Source organism: Rhyacophila brunnea, unplaced genomic scaffold (genome assembly GCF_057557595.1).
Source record: "Rhyacophila brunnea isolate RB1 unplaced genomic scaffold, BYU_Rbru_1.0 scaffold_1, whole genome shotgun sequence".
NCBI lineage: Eukaryota > Metazoa > Arthropoda > Insecta > Trichoptera > Rhyacophilidae > Rhyacophila > Rhyacophila brunnea.
In genome coordinates this window covers 9,211,627-9,231,557 of record NW_028232751.1, presented here as the reverse complement: position 1 = coordinate 9,231,557, position 19,931 = coordinate 9,211,627, and the positions used below count along the sequence as shown (strand labels likewise).

At 35.9% G+C, this 19,931-nt stretch overlaps 1 protein-coding gene across 2 annotated transcripts in view; it reads right to left on the bottom strand.

Annotated features, from left to right (window-relative positions):
- LOC147079453 (cell cycle checkpoint protein RAD1-like) overlaps window positions 1-19,931 on the bottom strand; it is a 106,988-nt gene that overhangs the window by 76,436 nt on the left and 10,621 nt on the right. The window contains exon 4 of one of the 2 annotated variants that reach the window (XR_015069519.1): window positions 19,356-19,519. Coding sequence is in view for 1 of the 2 variants with exons in the window: in XM_085941176.1 (XP_085797302.1) it covers window positions 19,373-19,519 (147 nt within the window). In the remaining variant the exon portion in view is untranslated. Of the gene's footprint in view, window positions 1-19,301; window positions 19,520-19,931 lie in introns of those variants that run through there. The other variant, XM_085941176.1, reaches the window with a different exon arrangement.

Below are 19,931 nucleotides of genomic sequence, written 5' to 3'. Positions count from 1 at the left end.
ATATTTTTTTCATCTGGAAACATTTTGAAGTAACATAAAAGTATGCACGATTTATCATTGACTTTGGCTGAAGTGGCTGTCCTATTCACCCGCGTCACGATCCTCAGTCATGAGATCCTGAAGAAGAAGAAGAAATATTTCATTTACCTAAATAATTTGTATTTTTCGTTTCCAGGGTAGGGTCCGGACCCAAAAACAAACCCCTCTGTGCGCGCCTGAATAGCGTTACGTGTTCATCAGCCTGAATGATGGCAGAAAGACCTCCATTGAAGACATACAGGACGCAAATCTCGCAAATCAAAACATAATCAACGGCATAAATTTCGTAGTATTCATATTGAAAAAAGGGGCTTAATCTTAAAAGAAATGTCTTTCCATTAAAAAATTCAGCTCACTGGTTGGAAACAAAATATATCTATTAATTAGGTACCTACAATAAAAGTTTAAACAGGATTTTTTATTTTTAATCGGGTTCGCGATGTCTAGTTTACTTTCGTTGTCCTTAGACGTCACGTGAACAGCAATGACACCAAATAGGTTTGCCAGTCACTAGTGAGTTTTGGAAGTTGTCAGGTGTATTTTTAAGTGTACCTATCTAAAATCGTAGACTCGCAATATTGTCTATAGAATCAGAAATGGCATTTAAATTAGATTAAGTGGTATACCTTTAGTAATGTATCCATATACCACATTTCTTAGATATTGGAGTCATGAAAGGATGATAAAAATACTGTACAAAAAAATGTGGCGGCATTTTGTCTAGGAACGTCACTGCAGTAAATGCAACATTATACCCCGTTTACACGTGCATATATCGTCGGCTTACAACTAAAATCCACTAAGTGCATTTGTCGCTGATTTGTACACAGATTGCCAAACCAGATGGAAAAAGAATGTTTTAAAAAAATCCAGACAGTTCGGAATACCATGTGTGAGCTCAGTGGGACAAGAACTAGTAGTTCTTCAGTGTCTAGATACAAAAGATTGCACAAAGTGTTACAGAAAATGCAACATTATACCCCGTTTACACGTGCATATATCGTCGGCTTATTTATAGTTAATAATACCACCAAGTGCAGGTAAAATCCACTATGTGCTGAGGGGCTCAATAACGTCGCTACAAGAAAACGAAAACACACTATCCGTATGTTATCAGAAATGTTAACAATGAAAATCAATTAAGTGCACTTGGTGTATTTTCTTTCACAAAATTAGTACATAATTTCAAAGAGAATACACCAAGTGCACATGGTGGATTTTACTCGGCAACATATAAAACGGTAGAGCGATATTGGTGAACATGTCCGTAAAAAAACAAACTACTCATTTTGAGCTTAAGCGATTTTCAATACGACCTGTCAGATAGTGCTATAAAATGACAACAAGCCACAAGGTGACTACATTACAAAAGATGCCAACTGCTAAAAATCATGAACTGGAAAAGACGTGCGGAAGACCGTTCCGGCTGGAGGAGGGCGGTAGAGGAGGCCAGGGCTCGACTTGAGCTGTAGCGCCATCGAAGAAGAAGAAGAAGTATAAAAGTTTATCAATAAATATTTTTTGTGCTTGCAATACAATAAAATTATTACTCATCCTCCACTATCATGTTCTAATGTACCGATATCAATCATCAATTGTCAAAATAAATCAAATACTGATGCATGTCACTAGAACTTGATTCATCTATTGATTTCATCCTTTCATTAGGATCAAAGAAACTTAACTCAGACATAGCTGAACTTAATATTAAAAAATACATGAAAATAAACTAATATTTTTAATTTTAAAAAGTGTCCAGAAAACCAAAGCACTGCCCTTTAATGGTATTAAAAGATAATTTAAAAAATATTCATTGATTACTGGGGAAGCAGCTGCTAATCGAGAACTGGAAAAGACGTGCGGAGGACCGTTCCGGCTGGAAGACAGCGGTGGAGGAGGCCAGGGCTGGACTTGAGCTGTAGAGCCATCGAAGAAGAAGAAGATTACTGGGGAAACCTGTTTTTGGGCTCTCCTGTAAAGTAGAGGAAAATGGGATGCGTTTCTTTGACTCTAAGGGGCCGACTTGTAAAGCCAGTTCTCACCTACGCATCGGAAACCTGAACATTAGCTCTGCAAAATGAACGAGCCCTGAACATTTTTGGAAGAAAAATTCTCCGCCGTATATATGGACCGATCAAGGAAGGCACCAATTGGAGAAGATATAATGCTAAGCTCTATGGGCTATACGAAGATTGCAGCGCAGTTCAATCAATTAAGATTGGGAGACTGCGATGGCTAGGTCATGTGCACCGTACGGATGACAATGAACCGGCAAAGAGAGTGATGTCCGGCAATCCAATGGGACGTAAAAGAAGAGGCAGGCCAAAGATTCGCTGGTTGGATGGAGCTGCCAGTGACTGCCGTGTTCTAGGAGTACAGAATTGAAAAGCGGCCACACTGAATAGGGACAGGTGGAGGGAGCTGTTGAAGGAGGCCAAGACCCACACCGGGTTGTCGCGCCACTGTGCATGATGATGAGGATTAATCAAACCACAATGAAAATACGATGAGACGGTACAGCGGATTCTGAGATGGGGGATGCTTTTGAAAATACGTGGTTTAGTCTATCAAAACATCCATGTATCCAAGAATTATTTCGTACTTGAACCTGTAATAATTTACATACCATATTCGATGAATGCATGTGGAGTAAATATTTTCTAAAATAGTATTAGGTTCTGCAGCCCTATGTTCTAACTAGTGATATCAAGTCACCCGACGACATGACGTGACATGACGTCAGCCAATACACGCGCTCGAGGCAAGCCGCCCAACACACACTGTTCACCATAGATATTATTACGCTGAAACACCTATTTGTGTATGGGGACAATGAATAACGCCAGCATTTGACTAGCGTTATTTTATCGAATGCTATTATCACTCCGGTAGTACTCAGGCAAAAATATCAACTAGGCATATAGGATCCAAATAGCAAATCGAGACAGAAAAATAGTATAACAAATAATTGTATACTAGATTAGCACAAGGATTATCATCGTAATACATCGTATAATCTCCATCGTACATCGCAGCATAAATGCCAAGAAATATCCAATCCACCTACACAAAAATGCTTACAGGCCGACTGTAGCACACAAACGATAACCAAATCACGTAGACCACAAACGCGCCTATACCCGTGCTACGGTAAGGTATAAAGCCTCACCCAAAACGTAGGATCGGCATTTGCCATTTTTCATCCAAAATGGAAAAATTTATGAAAATGCGAATAAGAATGATACAACATGGAAGAAAGGCTAAGTATTATTCAAATAAACTCATAATGTCCAAAAGTCAAAAACATGAAATTCCAGCCTTTCACCTCGCCTAACAAACATGACATCATATCGCGGAACAGCAAACCAATTCTCCGCGAACATAGGAAATTATTTGTTTTATTCAAATCCTCATACAATAAAATTATGCTCGCCGATAATATAAAATATTATTATTAATATGACATTTAAGAACGATTAAGAGCGTACTTCAGTGAAACGGCAAATAATTTTCAACAGTAAGTACGATGAAATTTGGCACTCGTCGCCAATCGGAGACCGACAGTCAAGTGTGCGCACGTCGATTTGTTTTGTCATGGCATCGGATGAATATATTCTTAAATCATGTAAAGATGACTAAAAAACTTTACATATAGGGGAAAGTATGCTATATCGTACAGTCAGATAAATCGTACCACCTCAATATCTCTAAAATTAGCCAACATTTTTTGAGACTAGCAACATTCAGCGAAGCATAGCCAACTTCATAGTCGACATGTCATGTTTGATTTTGTTCAATGCACGCGTACGTTTGTCATTGAGTAATTTGGCTTTGTTGCATTCTTCATCTAACTTATACGGATCTTGCGTAAGGTGATTTCGAGGGTGAAGGTAAGTCTTTTAATTTTTTTCTCAAACAAAGTTCTGCTAACATGTTCATACAGTTTAATATTGAGTCACGGTAAAAATGTTTCAAACATATAGTTGTTGTGATGTTGGATAAATCGTACCACCCATGGCTTGTTAAGTCGTACCGGTACGATTTACCTTACCACGATAAAACCATTAGTTGTTGTTTAGTGACAAAACTGTTTTCCTGTTATCATTTCAGATGACATCGACAAGAAAATACAACCAATGGACTAATACAGATTCCTTGCAGTAATTTCGGCAATCAAAAATAATGAAATGGGACCAAATGAGGCTTCGCGAGTATTTAAAGTTTCTACACCTACACTCAAGAGACATTATGCAAAAACGGAATGTACCTATACGCAAATGATTTGATCTTGCAAAAGGGAAGACCAACAATTTTTATACCTGAGCTTGAAAATAAGCTTGTTGAACATTTACTGGCACTTGAGGCTCATATGTTTGGTTTGACCATCAGTGATGTCCGTCGATTAGCCTATCAAGTTGCTGAGAAAAACGGTATTTCACATACTTTCAGCAAAATTAATAAAATGGCAGGTAATTGTTGGTTTTATACATTTATGAAACGCCATCCAGAATAGAGCATCCGACAGCCAGAATCGACATCGTTAAACCGGGCCAAAGGGTTTAATCGAGAAAATATTACTCATTTCTTCGACTTGTTGGAAAGTCATCGATGAAAATGAAATTACCGCCAGTGCCATCTACAATATGGATGAATCAGGATTTTCCACGGAGCAGAAAAGGCCCCAGAAAATTATCGGGCAGAGAGGTAAGAAACAAATTGGCAATATTACAAGCGCAGAGCGAGGTGTCAACACAACAGTGGTCTGTGCTGTTAGCGCTGCTGGTCATTATGTTCCACCAATGATTATCTTTAAAAGAATGCGCATGAATCCACAGCTTCAATAAGGCGCGCCTGCAGGGAGTATTGTTACGGTGTCAATCAACTCACGGTGTCCGGTCCATGTCCGTCCCAAACGTGTCCAGCCCAAGAAATCCATTATTTGATCAAACTCTTCCGCATTTACATCCTCGAGAACTTTTTTGCATTCAGCAATTATATAATCCTCTGTCTCTTTGTTGATGTACTCCTTTCCGAGCTGCTTCACTTTGGAAGAGAGGAACTTGATGCAGCGAACGCGAACTATATCACCTCAATCGATCTTCCTACAATTCATTCTTCTGCGTTATGATGTCAACGGAGAGCCGGATTGATAGCATCTTCTGTTGTCTCTGTGAAGAATGATATGCTCTTTGGCGATGTTCCTCATCTGTTTCAATCTTTGAAATCGTGTAAAAGTGTGTAAGATTATTACGAATGTATCTAAATTATACTCATTATCTGTTATTACTAAGAACTGCCGAGTAAATACCTACAAATGTCATGCCGCACCGCCTACTTGTGTTTTTTCCTATATCCATATTCCTTAATGGTAACATTTCCTATTGCTATTCCCTTTATTATCTTCCGTTCCTCATGCGTTTTTTACATTTCAGATTCATTCCAAACCAGAGCAATAATACAGCAGCAGGGAGAGTGATAATTCCTCAGCGTTATGAGTTATACAATAGTGTGTCAAGGGTGAAAAATATAGATTTACTAATTAAAGAAGTAACAGGGCTTTTTGATTCTGTCTGTCATCCAGGATAATTTAGATGCACTTTTACTTCCAAGAGAACATGGTATAATTCTTTTGAATATGCCTGGACATACCGCTCATCGACTTCAACCTTTGGATGTGTCTTTTTCTAAGCCTTTGAGTGCCTACTTCACACAAGCTATGGAAAAATGGCCGCGGGCAAATGCTGGCTGGACAGCCAGTAATACAATACCAGGTTTCGCAATTACTAAACGAGAGCTACGAACGTTCAGCAACTATTGGAAATGCTGTTAATGGTTTCAAAAGTTTGGGTATTCGGCCACCAAATAGACATATCCTTCAAGACCACCTCTTCGTTGCATCTGAAGCTTTAAGTAGTTCAGAACCACAGCCAGGAGCATTGCCTGGATCATTGGAGCAACTATCGGACCTGACTCTATCTACATCCAAGCAACCAACATTGACTAAAGATTTTCAAGTCTCAATTCATGAGATTTTCCTATTCCAAAGAATAAGGGGACCAAAAAAAAGCGAACTGCTCAGAAAGCTGCTGAAATAACCGCAAGCCCTTTCAAAATTGATCTGGAAGCTTCTATTGCTAAGCGTTTGGCTGCTAAGTTACCAAAATTAAAATTAGTTGTTGGCCAAAAGATTAAAGATGAAGTCCTCATCAATCAAAAGGATAAGAAACCCAGTAGAGGCGAAAATTTTGCTCGACGTAAGAAGACTACTTCTAATCTTATCTTATAATTAAAATTATATTCCGGCCACAGTTTTTTGCCAAATAATAAAGACTTTAGTGACATTGAAAGCTCGTTAAAACACCAAAAGAGAATGTATACTCCGCATGATTACATTAGGGCAGCGATCGCCAAACAGTCGTTCGCGAGCTACCTGTAGCTCGCGGCGGCATTTTCGGTTAGGATATTTTATCATATTTATAAATTTAAGTAAAGCGCCAAGATGCCTAATTTCGTGATTCCGTTCAAAACACATGCAAACACAGCAAATGAGGATACTCCGCCAACTGTATGTACCTATTATTTTTTTCCCGTACAATTCTTGAATTGAACATCCAGAATAATTAAAGTCGAGATCTTTTGATAGCGTTCCTTTTTTTTATTACAAAATCGGTTCAAATCGGTTATGGGGAAGTCAGGCGGGACCGCGCTAATTATTTTCATAGCCGATTTTGGCAAAATTCATGAATTATTCAAGAATGAAAACCTAACCCAACCTAACCCAACCTAAAATCCAGTATACCGTCTATTTCCAAAATGTGTTTGCTGCTGGCTTCTACATAACCACATAACCACATAACCAGGTATATAACCAGGTATATAAAACTAGTTTACCTTTGATTCAACTTTGAAGCATAAAAATAATTAATTTTTATATATTCTGTCCACAAATTCTGACTATCTTTACAAGGACCCAAATTTATTATATAATTGACAAAGCTATGTCCTTTTCCAAACAGTTTATTGATTCAAAATTTAGTATACTTTGAAGTAAAATAATGTAGTGGACACAATAAGTATTTTTATACAGGGCTCAGAAATTATAGTAAATCACCAAACAAAAAAAGCCGTTGATAAATTCTGTTTGAACTGTATGTATTTAATTTATAATGACCATTGAGCAAAACCATAAACAATCTGTTTCTAAATCTCATATGTGTGATATTGGAACAAATCTTTGTTATCTCATTGATTTTTACAACTGACGTTGGAAGATAAGGTTTCATATCATAGACTTAAATAATGAAATTAAACTCTGAAAGTAATTCCAAAATTAATCTGAATGTTCAATTGATACAGGGATGTATAATAAAATTATTATTAATGTAACAATAATTAAAGAATACATCTCTATAATTCACCAATATTTATATGTAGAATTTACTTTTGTTGGATTTGTTTTACATATTTTAAGTGCCGTGTTCTTTACGAACATCGGCAATTATTGTCAAAGTAATCTCCACCTTTTGGATGACTTCACCGAACAACCACGTCCTTGGATTCTTTCACGTAATAAATTCTTAGATTAGACTTTGCCTTAGGACTTTATTTTGCATGTCTTGAATAACATTTGTTGTGTAAGACATAGCGACATTACAAAATTAGCAAGCGATCATTAATTTATCAACCCAAAGAGGTTGGAAGGTCTTTAATATACGGCCATATATTTCCGATACAACATTTTACAGTGAAGTGTGATTCGACGAACTGCGTAAGTATCCGGACACGATCCGAATGATAGTAAATTTACCTATATGTGTGGATTTGAAATAACAAAAAGTGAATCTCGTTAATAATGAAAAATAATCCTAGAGCAGTGGTTATTAAATTTAATTGTTTGATGAATGCAATCAATTATTTACTTTTATTATGTTTAAAGTAATTTTGGCAGCTCTTTGAAAGATAGTCGGTCATTTACTGAATGAGTTGTTTTTACGCTATAAAATTATCATTAGTGGATTACATAATAGTTCCCCTTACACTTACGTTTCTGTGATTTATAAATTATTAGAAGCTAAGATAAATACTAATTGCTTTTCTATGTTTATAAACAAGGAAATATCGTGATGCATATTTGATTTGATTTGTCCCACGTTGAAAAAACTCCGATATGTTATTTTTACAAGACGCTATTTCTGACAACTATTTTACGTTCAGGGATCAATGTTGCCATTATTGAATACTGGTGGTGATGTTCAGAGAAATTTGTCGTAATGATACCATAGGTAAAATTGATAAAGAAATTATGAGATATTGATATTAAAGTAATCTTTGTAACTATTAAAATACTGCATTGTTTTAATAAAAAAATAATAAAATAATAATAATAAAATAATAACCGACTTGTACTTTTTTTTTGAAAGTACCTAATCCCAAAATTAATTTTCCCCAAAACAGACCTTCTTTGCGGGTGACACATATTTTCTCCGTATCGACAATATTAATGTGTGGTTTTCTAAATAAGGGACATTGGGGACAAAGGAAACATTGGGGTTCCATATAAACTATAGTCATCTATTATTATGTACTTGATTGTAAAATTGTAGAAATCATCGAATTCTGAATTGAAATCAAAACCTAGATATATATTTTTAATCGAACAATGTCTTTACAGAATTTTGTTCCTTTACCAAGGTTTACATTACATTACAAATATAAAATGAAGTAGGTAAATAATGTCTATAAATTCAAATTTTGATAATAATATTATCAATTTATATTATATAGGATAGCTACTTCAAATTATTGTTAATATCTCATGAATTAAACTACACATTCATTTAATCTTTCTTCTGTTGATCTGTGTTTTAGTCGTGTAATCTTCACTCTACAGCTCGTCGTTTCATAGCCAAATGCAGTAGAAACTTTATGTTTTATATTATTTTATAGTATATATTATTATATAAAAAAAATGCTCCATATTATAATCAATACAATATAATAAAATAATATGTTGAATTTACATAAAATTTAAGATCCCTAACAGGTAGGGCACAATAATAATGCTTCAAATAGGCAGTGGAGTGCTTACAATTTATTCTTCACATGATGGTTATTACGAGGAAAATGTGACCGACTGAATTTTCTCATTATAAGCGTTACTCGTTATATCAGAGAATAGGTATTTTTAAATGACCCGTCACATAACACAAAAAGTTGCAATTCAAACAAAAATACACACTTAGAATTTTTCCCCGAAACAAGCATGGCATTCATAAACTACAAAAGAAGTTGTTTATTGTAATGAACGCTGGTAGGTACCTACGAACTTCACACACCTTAGATTTTTTACAAGCAATTTCAACCATATGAGTGTATACTTTTTCAATATTGTCTGTGAAAACACCAATTAGGTAGGTACTTAGACACTTAACTAGTGTAATAAACGTAATCCGATTCCGGTGACATCCTGTCCGGTCGGATTTTATTGCTTATGGTCGAAATGCTTTTGAACGATCACACATTAACAGTTTTAAGAAAAATTTTGACGATATTTTAGCTCAGTATACCCGATAAGTAGCTCGTTACAAAAGTGAATAAATGTATGAAGAAAATCATAAACTAAAATGTCAACGATTATTTCCTCGTCACATCCGAGATCACGCTATATACCTGATTCTAATAACCGAGTGCGACTGTATATTATGACATAATGGCTGTACATTATACAGCCAGACTAAAATTATTCAAGCCAAGAAGAAAACATCACAAGTGAATAAAAAAGTCTCCGCTTCGAAGATTAAAATACCCAAAGCGAAGAAGAGTACTGCTGAGAATAAGACAGGTTGTTGTATCTGCTTCCCCAAAGATTGACCGTACACGAAAGGATCATGTTCAGAACAGTTACTCTGATGCATTTATGTACGATATAACAAGCATTATGTGAGTAAAATAATACCGATTTAAATGATTTTATTACAATTTGTTTACGAAAAACTTCCTATGGTATTTTCAAAAATCCAGAGATTATGTTTTTATTTATAATTTTATAAGATGAGGTAGTACAAAGAAATATTTTTCCACCTGTTGGACCTTTCTTTATTAGATGCCCATATAATACACTGTCAGAAAACAGGAAAACGGGTGCCGCTAGCACAGTTTCAGTTGGAAGTAATTCAGCAACTTATACATGAACACAAACCTGATGTGCCCTCAGAATTGCCATCACGTCTCACAGACAGCACTTTATGAGTAAATTACCTACAAAAGAGGATAAAGCTAAAGCAATGAAGAGATGTGTAGTGTGTTTGTCCAAAAACTTAAGAAAAGAATCGAGATTCAAGAACAAACACAACAGTTCAATTATAAAATGAAAAATTATAACGCTATTAATTTCGCGATAAAGTTTCAGTTGGTTGCTTTCTGCACAACGCCAGTCAGTTCTTATAATTTATATCTTTTCCTATATTCTTTCCACATAATATTGCACAATACAATATCTTTGAGGGACAATCCGCACAGCCATTTTATAAAATTGAAATTCACGAACTGGACATCAAAAGAGAAGTCGCGCTTGCTTCTGCAAAAGAAGTCCGCCTGAGATTAAACAGAACTTTATTTTATCTCAGAAATTTTGTATGCAACGTATGTTATATATTTTTTCATCTGGAAACATTTTGAAGTACCATAAAAGTATGCACGATGTTTCATTGACTTTGGCTGAAGTGGCTGTCTTATTCACCCGCGTCACGATCCTCAGTCATGAGATCCTGACGAAGAAGAAATATTTCATTTACCTAAATAATTTGTATTTTTCGTTTCTGGAGTAGGGTCCGGACCCAAAAACAAACCCCTCTGTGCGCGCCTGCATAGCGTTGCGTGTTCATCAGCCTGAATGATGGCAGAAAGACCTCCATTGAAGACATACAGGACGCAAATCTCGCAAATCAAAACATAATCAACGGCATAAATTTCTTAGTATTCATATTGAAAAAAGGGGCTTAATCTCTACTTATGCATGACATATGCACACCACTTGGGTCCTTCTAGTAGAAGTTCTACATTACGTATATTCACTTACGAGGTACTATACATTTCAGGTAACGATTTGCCATACCTACCACTTAGTTCTCACTAAAGCCTGTATAAACAATTTGAAAGCTTTTTTAATTATCTTTATATAATGATTATATTTATAATAGTTTAATAACATGAATGTTCCTTCAATGATAAAAAGGTTAAAAGTTTAATTATTTCAACGTAAAACTGAACAAATCGAAAGCGTGGATCAAATGAAAAAATTTAATTGAGTCAAACAATCCCCAGGTCGCAGAAAGTTGGTTTTATTTTTGCGAAACAAAGAATAAAAGCCACAGTAGATTATGAAACAAATCGAGCAGTTTGGGATGCTGGTTTGACCTGGAACGAAGCAAGAACACTGGCGAGCGACAGGGATTGATTCTTGGAGGCGCCGCGTGGTGTCCAAATGCTCCAGTTAAGGGGCGGATATGGACAAAGAAGAAGAATAAAAAAAATCTTTTAGAATAATTAATATTTGTGGGAGTGTTGTATGCCTTCCTGAGAAGCGCCAGCTGGTCTACATGCGTCATTTTGATAAACCGGTAAGAATGAATGTCACATGACAGATCAATAAATAGTACCTAATGTCAAGCCGGTCGTCGTGGACTGAGAATTTGAAGTGGGATTTCATTTATGACTTGAAAATCAGATGATAAAACCCAAGAAATGTCTTCAAATCAATTAGAAGGTGCGTTTCGTTTACGTGACAAATTTTAATGTATCCAGACGTACATAAATATAGAAAATAATACATTCTTCAAGATGTGTTTATATTCACAATAAAATAAACTTTGTATCGCTTAGGGTAGCCAGTAGATGTAAAGTCATACGTAAACTATTTCTTTTATTCAATGAATAATTCACAAAATTTTACGTTATTCTGAAAATACTCATGAGAAAATATAGCTGCTTATACTATAATTAGTGTCATATTTCATACCTAATATTATAGTTGGTATTATTATAATAGACATCACCAGTTTTCATGATGATTCAGAGCATCACTGAAATCGTGTACCTCTCACAGCCTTCTACCACGTCTTCGTGGAGGACAGGGAGTTCAATTGATTGTAAAGAGAAGGTCTAATCTCTCGCAAGGAAAAAACCTAAATTGAGCACAAAAATCGAACAGCTAACTAAGCAGTTGTAAACTGACACGTGTATGAGATGGTACAGTGGATTCTGAGATGGGGGATGCTTTTTAAAATTTGTGGTTTAGTCTATCAAAACATCCATGTATCCAAGAATTATTTCGTACTTGAACCTGTAATAATTTACATACCATATTCGATGAATGCATCTGGAGTAAATATTTTCTAAAATAATATTAGGTGGTGACCCACGCCAAGTGTCACCTCCTCCAGGCCTGAATGCGACCCAACCATCAATCTCGGGCAAAAAAATCAACTAGGCATACCCAGATAGTACATCGAGAATTTCAGAGAAGCGCCAGCTGAACTTTTTTCAGCTTTTCCGAGCTGCTAATTATTATTATTGTATATAATTAAATATATTATATAACTTCAGAGACATGTTTTGTATTTGTTTTACTTGACAAAGAAGAATAAAAAAATCTTTTAGAATAATTAATATTTGTGGGAGTGTTGTATGCCTTCCTGAGAAGCGCCAGCTGGTCTACATGCGTCATTTTGATAAACCGGTAAGAATGAATGTCACATATAGGGGAACTTTACATATAGGGGAAAGTATGCTATATCGTAACGTCAGATAAATCGTACCACCTCAATATCTCTAAAACTAGCCAACATTTTCTAAGACTAGTAACATTCGGCGAAGCGTAGCCAAGTTCATAGTTGAACTTTACTGTCATGTTTGTGTTATGTTTAATGCACGCGTGCGTTTGTTATCGAGTTATTTCGCTTTTTTGCATTCTTCATATAACTTTTTCGTATCTTGCGTAAGGTGATTTCGTGGGTGAAGGTAAGTCTTTTAATTTTTTCTCAAACAAAGTTTTGCTAACATGTTCATACAGTTTAATATTGAGTCACGGTAAAAATGTTTCAAACATATAGGTTATGTTTTGGTGATATTAATTCTAAAAAACTCAGAGTTGGATAAATCGTACCACCCATGGTTTGTTAAGTCGTACCGGTACGATTTACCTTACCACGATAAAACCATTAGTTGTTGTTTAGTGACAAAACTGTGTTCCTGTTATCATTTCAGATGACATCGACAAGAAAATACTACCAATGGACTAATACAGATTCCTTGCAGCAATTTCGGCAATCAAAAATAATGAAATGGGACCAAATGAGGCTTCGCGAGTATTTAAAGTTTCTACACCTACACTCAAGAGACATATGCAAAAACGGAATGTACCTATACGCAAATGATTTTTATACCTGAGCTTGAAAATAAGCTTGTTGAACATTTACTGGCACTTGAGGCTCATATGCTTGGTTTGACCATCAGTGATGTCCGTCGATTAGCTTATCAAGTTGCTGAGAAAAACGGTATTTCACATACTTTCAGCAAAATTAATAAAATGGCAGGTAATTGTTGGTTTTATACATTTATGAAACGCCATCCAGAATAGAGCATCCGACAGCCAGAATCGACATCGTTAAACCGGGCCAAAGGGTTTAATCGAGAAAATATTACTCATTTCTTCGACTTGTTGGAAAGTCATCGATGAAAATGAAATTACCGCCAGTGCCATCTACAATATGGATGAATCAGGATTTTCCACGGAGCAGAAAAGGCCCCAGAAAATTATCGGGCAGAGAGGTAAGAAACAAATTGGCAATATTACAAGCGCAGAGCGAGGTGTCAACACAACAGTGGTCTGTGCTGTTAGCGCTGCTGGTCATTATGTTCCACCAATGATTATCTTTAAAAGAATGCGCATGAATCCACAGCTTCAATAAGGCGCGCCTGCAGGGAGTATTGTTACGGTGTCAATCAACTCACGGTGTCCGGTCCATGTCCGTCCCAAACGTGTCCAGCCCAAGAAATCCATTATTTGATCAAACTCTTCCGCATTTACATCCTCGAGAACTTTTTTGCATTCAGCAATTATATAATCCTCTGTCTCTTTGTTGATGTACTCCTTTCCGAGCTGCTTCACTTTGGAAGAGAGGAACTTGATGCAGCGAACGCGAACTATATCACCTCAATCGATCTTCCTACAATTCATTCTTCTGCGTTATGATGTCAACGGAGAGCCGGATTGATAGCATCTTGTGTTGTCTCTGTGAAGAATGATATGCTCTTTGGCGATGTTCCTCATCTGTTTCAATCTTTGAAATTGTGTAAAAGTGTGTAAGATTATTACGAATGTATCTAAATTATACTCATTATCTGTTATTACTAAGAACTGCCGAGTAAATACCTACAAATGTCATGCCGCACCGCCTACTTGTGTTTTTTCCTTTATCCATATGAACCTTTGAGTGCTTACTACACACAAGCTATGGAAAAATGGCCGCGGGCAAATGCTGGCTGGACAGCCAGTAACACAATACCAGGTTTCGCAATTACTAAACGAGAGCTACGAACGTTCAGCAACTATTGGAAATGCTGTTAATGGTTTCAAAAGTTCGGGTATTTGGCCACCAAATAGACATATCCTTCAAGACCACCTCTTCATTGCATCTGAAGCTTTAAGTAGTTCAGAACCACAGCCAGGAGCATTGCCTGGATCATTAGAGCAACTATCGGACCTGACTCTATCTACATCCAAGCAACCAACATTGACTAAAGATTTTCAAGTCTCAATTCATGAGATTTTCCTATTCCAAAGAATAAGGGGACCAAAAATAAGCGAACTGCTCAGAAAGCTGCTGAAATAACCGCAAGACCTTTCAAAATTGATCTTGAAGCTTCTATTGCTAAGCGTTCGGCTGCTAAGTTACCAAAATTAAAATTAGTTGTTGGCCAAAAGATTAAAGATGAAGTCCTCATCAATCAAAAGGATAAGAAACCCAGTATTTGCATTTACATTTGCCCATGCGATATGCCGCCATAACAATATATATTACAAAAATAGTTATGTTGTCGGGATTTTTGTTCTTCAAATTGAAGTAACTGCTTCGTCTGCCTCATGTATAACCACCACTGCTCTTAAAAGTTGTATTTGTGTTTGTTTCTTTATTTGCCGCCCCCCCTATGCAACGCATGACCAGTCTACCCCCACAGGACGTAACTGCTTTACGGGATGTCATTGCACAAACCCATTACAGGAGATCATTGATCCAACAATCAGCCATCATACATTCTTGAAATGCTCATGTGACTTTTGATAATTATTATTAATTGTGGTTTTTTGTTTTTCCAGATTTCTCCAATTCTCAAATATGATCTACACCTCAAACAAGTATACCATGGATATTAATAGTCTTCCACCAGAAATATTAATCGAGATCTTCACTTACCTCTCATTCGATGATATTATTTGCGTAGAACAAGTTTGTAAGCGATGGAAAGAGGTCAGCACGAGTCCTGGAATTTGGGATCGGATGCTGATCAATTACAATTGGGATCCTTTTGAAAGACGTAATGAACCCCACTTGCAAAAATTTATAAGAAAATATAGAGGCCATTTCAATCTTATTAGATTCGTTCAATTCAACACGATTTCGTATGTAAAACACATGGAATATATTTTTAGCAACTGTCCTAAAATCAATAAACTTGTGACTGGTGGTTTTTTACGTAGAGATAACCTAATATTGCACAATATTCATTCTCTTCGTGATTTGGAAGAGTTGACTTTTTTAACTGGCAACTTGCTTTTTAATGTTGCAGAGATTGATTTCAGTAGATTTCCACTATTGAACACTTTAAGAATGTGCGATAATATGTCTCTCCGAAATTTTGATACACTTCTCATGTATCAAAACCTTCGGCATTTAATTTTAGGTCATATAGTTGTATCTGACTATAAACTCATAAAATTTTATGATAAGAGAAATGTTTTCAAAAGAAGTTTCTGTAGATTTAAATAATATTTATCAATCTGACAGTAGTTTTAACGATAGTGATTATTAGTTGATGGAATTGACTTTATCAATACAACAGCCATGGAATTCATGAAAATGATATAATGAACAGTGCTTATAATCTGGTCGTAGTGAATGGATTTTCTTTGTAAAGTTCCTTGAAATCAGTCAACGGCTGGTACCTCTATGTACTACTTCTAATCTTATCTTATAATTAAAATTATATTCCGGCCACAGTTTTTTGCCAGATAATAAGGACTTTAGTGACATTGAAAGCTCAGTAAAACACCAGAAGAGAATGTATACTCCGCATGATTACATTAGGGCAGCGATCGCCAACAGTCGTTCGCGAGCTACCTGTAGCTAGAATACCATTAAACAATGTAATACTATTGAAGAACAGAACAGCATCGAACTGCACAATGCCACTGAACAATTCAGCAACAACACTGAGCAATTCAAACAAAAATACACACTTAGAATTTTTCCCCGAAACAAGCATGGCATTCATAAACTACAAAAGAAGTTGTTTATTGTAATGAACGCTGGTAGGTACCTACGAACTTCACACACCTTAGATTTTTTACAAGCAATTTCAACCATATGAGTGTATACTTTTTCAATATTGTCTGTGAAAACACCAATTAGGTAGGTACTTAGACACTTAACTAGTGTAATAAACGTAATCCGATTCCGGTGACATCCTGTCCGGTCGGATTTTATTGCTTATGGTCGAAATGCTTTTGAACGATCACACATTAACAGTTTTAAGAAAAATTTTGACGATATTTTAGCTCAGTATACCCGATAAGTAGCTCGTTACAAAGGTGAATAAATGTATGAAGAAAATCATAAACTAAAATGTCAACGATTATTTCCTCGTCACATCCGAGATCTCGCTATATACGTGATTCTAATAACCGAGTGCGACTGTATATTATGACATAATGGCTGTACATTATACAGCCAGACTAAAATTATTCAAGCCAAGAAGAAAACATCACAAGTGAATAAAAAAGGCTCCGCTTCGAAGATTAAAATACCCAAAGCGAAGAAGAGTACTGATGAGAATAACAGACAGGACTGCTTCCCCAAAGATTGACACACGAAATGATCATGTTCAGAACAGTTACTCTGATGCATTTATGTAAGAGCAATACATGTTTATTTTTTCACTCAATAAGTATTTAATTATCTATTAGGCGCACGTTCACGTTGAATTGACAGGAATATATTGCCGATGAAATTGAATTGATGGGGACAGGAGGACATTACTGGATAAGCTGAATGGAAAGCAATTCAGAAATGTTGGGTGCCCTACGCCAGTGCTCCGCAACCTTTTCTCACCCATGGCACACCAAAGGTATTCCCAGAATTCCGCGGCACATCACAGGTAAAACAATCTATACATAAAAATATGCTGACCCCACATGCTGAAGCGGGCCCCCTATCTATCGCTGAGGTTAAAGACAGTGTGGTACTCTTAAGTAGGTAGTGTTTTTCAAATGGTGTTCGAGATAAAATTAATGGTATTCATTGTATGTTTAGCTATTTTTTGTATTAATTAATACAAACACTCCACAATCACATATTTAAAAATATTAGTATTAGCGTAGTAATATAGCACCGCAGGCGAATTTTTTTTAACCATTAGGGAAAATTTGTAATTTGTGATTATTTCACTTATATGGTTGATCTGCTATGCCCCCCCTGAGCCTGGCCCCCCAGACCAGAGCTTTGACGAAAGAGAAACCCGAAGTTCTTATCACCCGTCAAGTATGACTGATTATCATTTTTAATTATAGCTTGAGTTGAAAAAAGTTGCTCAAATAGAGGTATATGTCGTATAAAATGGGAGCTGAACTGCGATAGCCTTGTCGGAAATCCAAGGATATTCTTTATTAACCGAAATCCAGAAAATACCCAAATGGAACATTTGTATATAACGGTCACACAATGAATTCACATCTTACAATTATTGACTATTTAAGAAAATTGTCCCACGAATACAAAGAAATTGTAATGATATCGGACGGTTGTAACTATCAAAATAGGAACAAGGTTCTCGGGAGTGCATTGAGCGATTTCGCAAAATCCTACAATAAAGTGATAAAACAGTTGTAGAAAAATGGCACACAATGATAGAGATAGAGGCAGACGCTGTGCATTCAACTTGACTTGGACTTGACCAAATAATGAATATATTGTTTAAGGAGAATTATTATTGTTCTAACTAATGTTGCCGTTGTAAATGAGGCAACTTCCTTAACTTGTAATTTCCCCAATAATAAAAAATAAAAAACTTTAGAACATTATTTTAAGCCGCCGATTTTCTCACCTTCCGATTACATTGCGAGAATGCATTTAGCTCGGCCTAGACAGCCATACAAAGTAAATTCTATACATTACGATTTCTTTTACAAACTGATAATGATGATGCCTTCATTTTTCGGATAATAATGAAAACAGAGATTGATGATACATAATCGGTAGGCTTGACTAACTTAAAAAAAGTATGTCTTTCTGAATGTAAAAACAACCTGTAAATACGACAACGCAGATTATTCATTAGAGCTTAACACACAATTATTAAAACATTTGTCAACCCCTGGTTTACATAAATATATATATATAGATAACATAAGAAAATATGACAAAAACATATATTATAAACATGTTAGGCGCACAAGGTGTTCATTAACTTTAGACTAGTTTCACTGCAAGGAATATATCACAAGATTGTATGAACCAATTCTCATTAGTGACCTCCCATTTTTCTTGGCGTTATCATATGAACATAAATGAAAGGATCTAGTCATTAAAAATAATATGGACTCTCAGTAAACAAGAAGTCCAGACACTTGAGATAACACACCACGGTATGGAGAGGTGCATGGTGGGCATAGCCCGTAGAGGACAAAAAAACGAAATAAGTGGACAAGGCGACAAACAAGAATGTTTGATGTAAATTTACTAATAATCATAAATGCAGGACAGGAAGAAAAAACATTAGACAAATCTACTTCTTCGAAAGCTAGACGTAACGATCAACAAGATAGTTTGCTTAAATAAGCGCCAGTCCAACGCACACAACCGAGAGGAATGCAATCAGCTTGTATCATTGTAATCAGCAATATTACTAATCTTATCGCCTAAAGATCCTTACATAACCTTTTGAACCAACATGACATGGGTAGGTACTATACAACCTTGTAATTCCAAAGCAGTGACACAATATCGTCAGTCAGACATTAAATCCACATTTATTTCACAAACTTGTATGAATAGATGCATTAGTCCGCTTCTGCTTCCTCTGTGTCGTCATCGCAGTCCAGAACGAGTGGGATTATGTGGTACTGGATGAACATCTGATGCTGCCCTTCCTTTTCAATCATCTCCTGCACCAGCAACACTCCTCGAGAGTCACACTTCATAGCCACCTGAAAGTAAACAAAAAGCTCAAAGACTAGGATACATACTAAGATATAATGTACCAAGATATTTCTAAGAAAGAAGTCAACTCCAGGGATATAGCCGCCAAAAGTAGAGTAGAATAATGATGAATGGCACAAATACATGACCTATTTTCTTAGACTAATATTCTTAGTTGATTAATCATGCACAAGAACAATGCTGTACGGCACATGCTGTTCTTCGTTGTTCTCGTATAAAAATTTTATTCGCAAGAAAAACGGTATAAGGCACATACATGCTACGCTGTTCATCATTATTATCCTACAGGAATTATTGCTTATTGATTTTTTAATTAAGGATTATTTTTATAATAAATTATTATTCAACCGTGTACCCTGTATGAATAACTACATCTTTGAAATAAAATAATAATTTTAT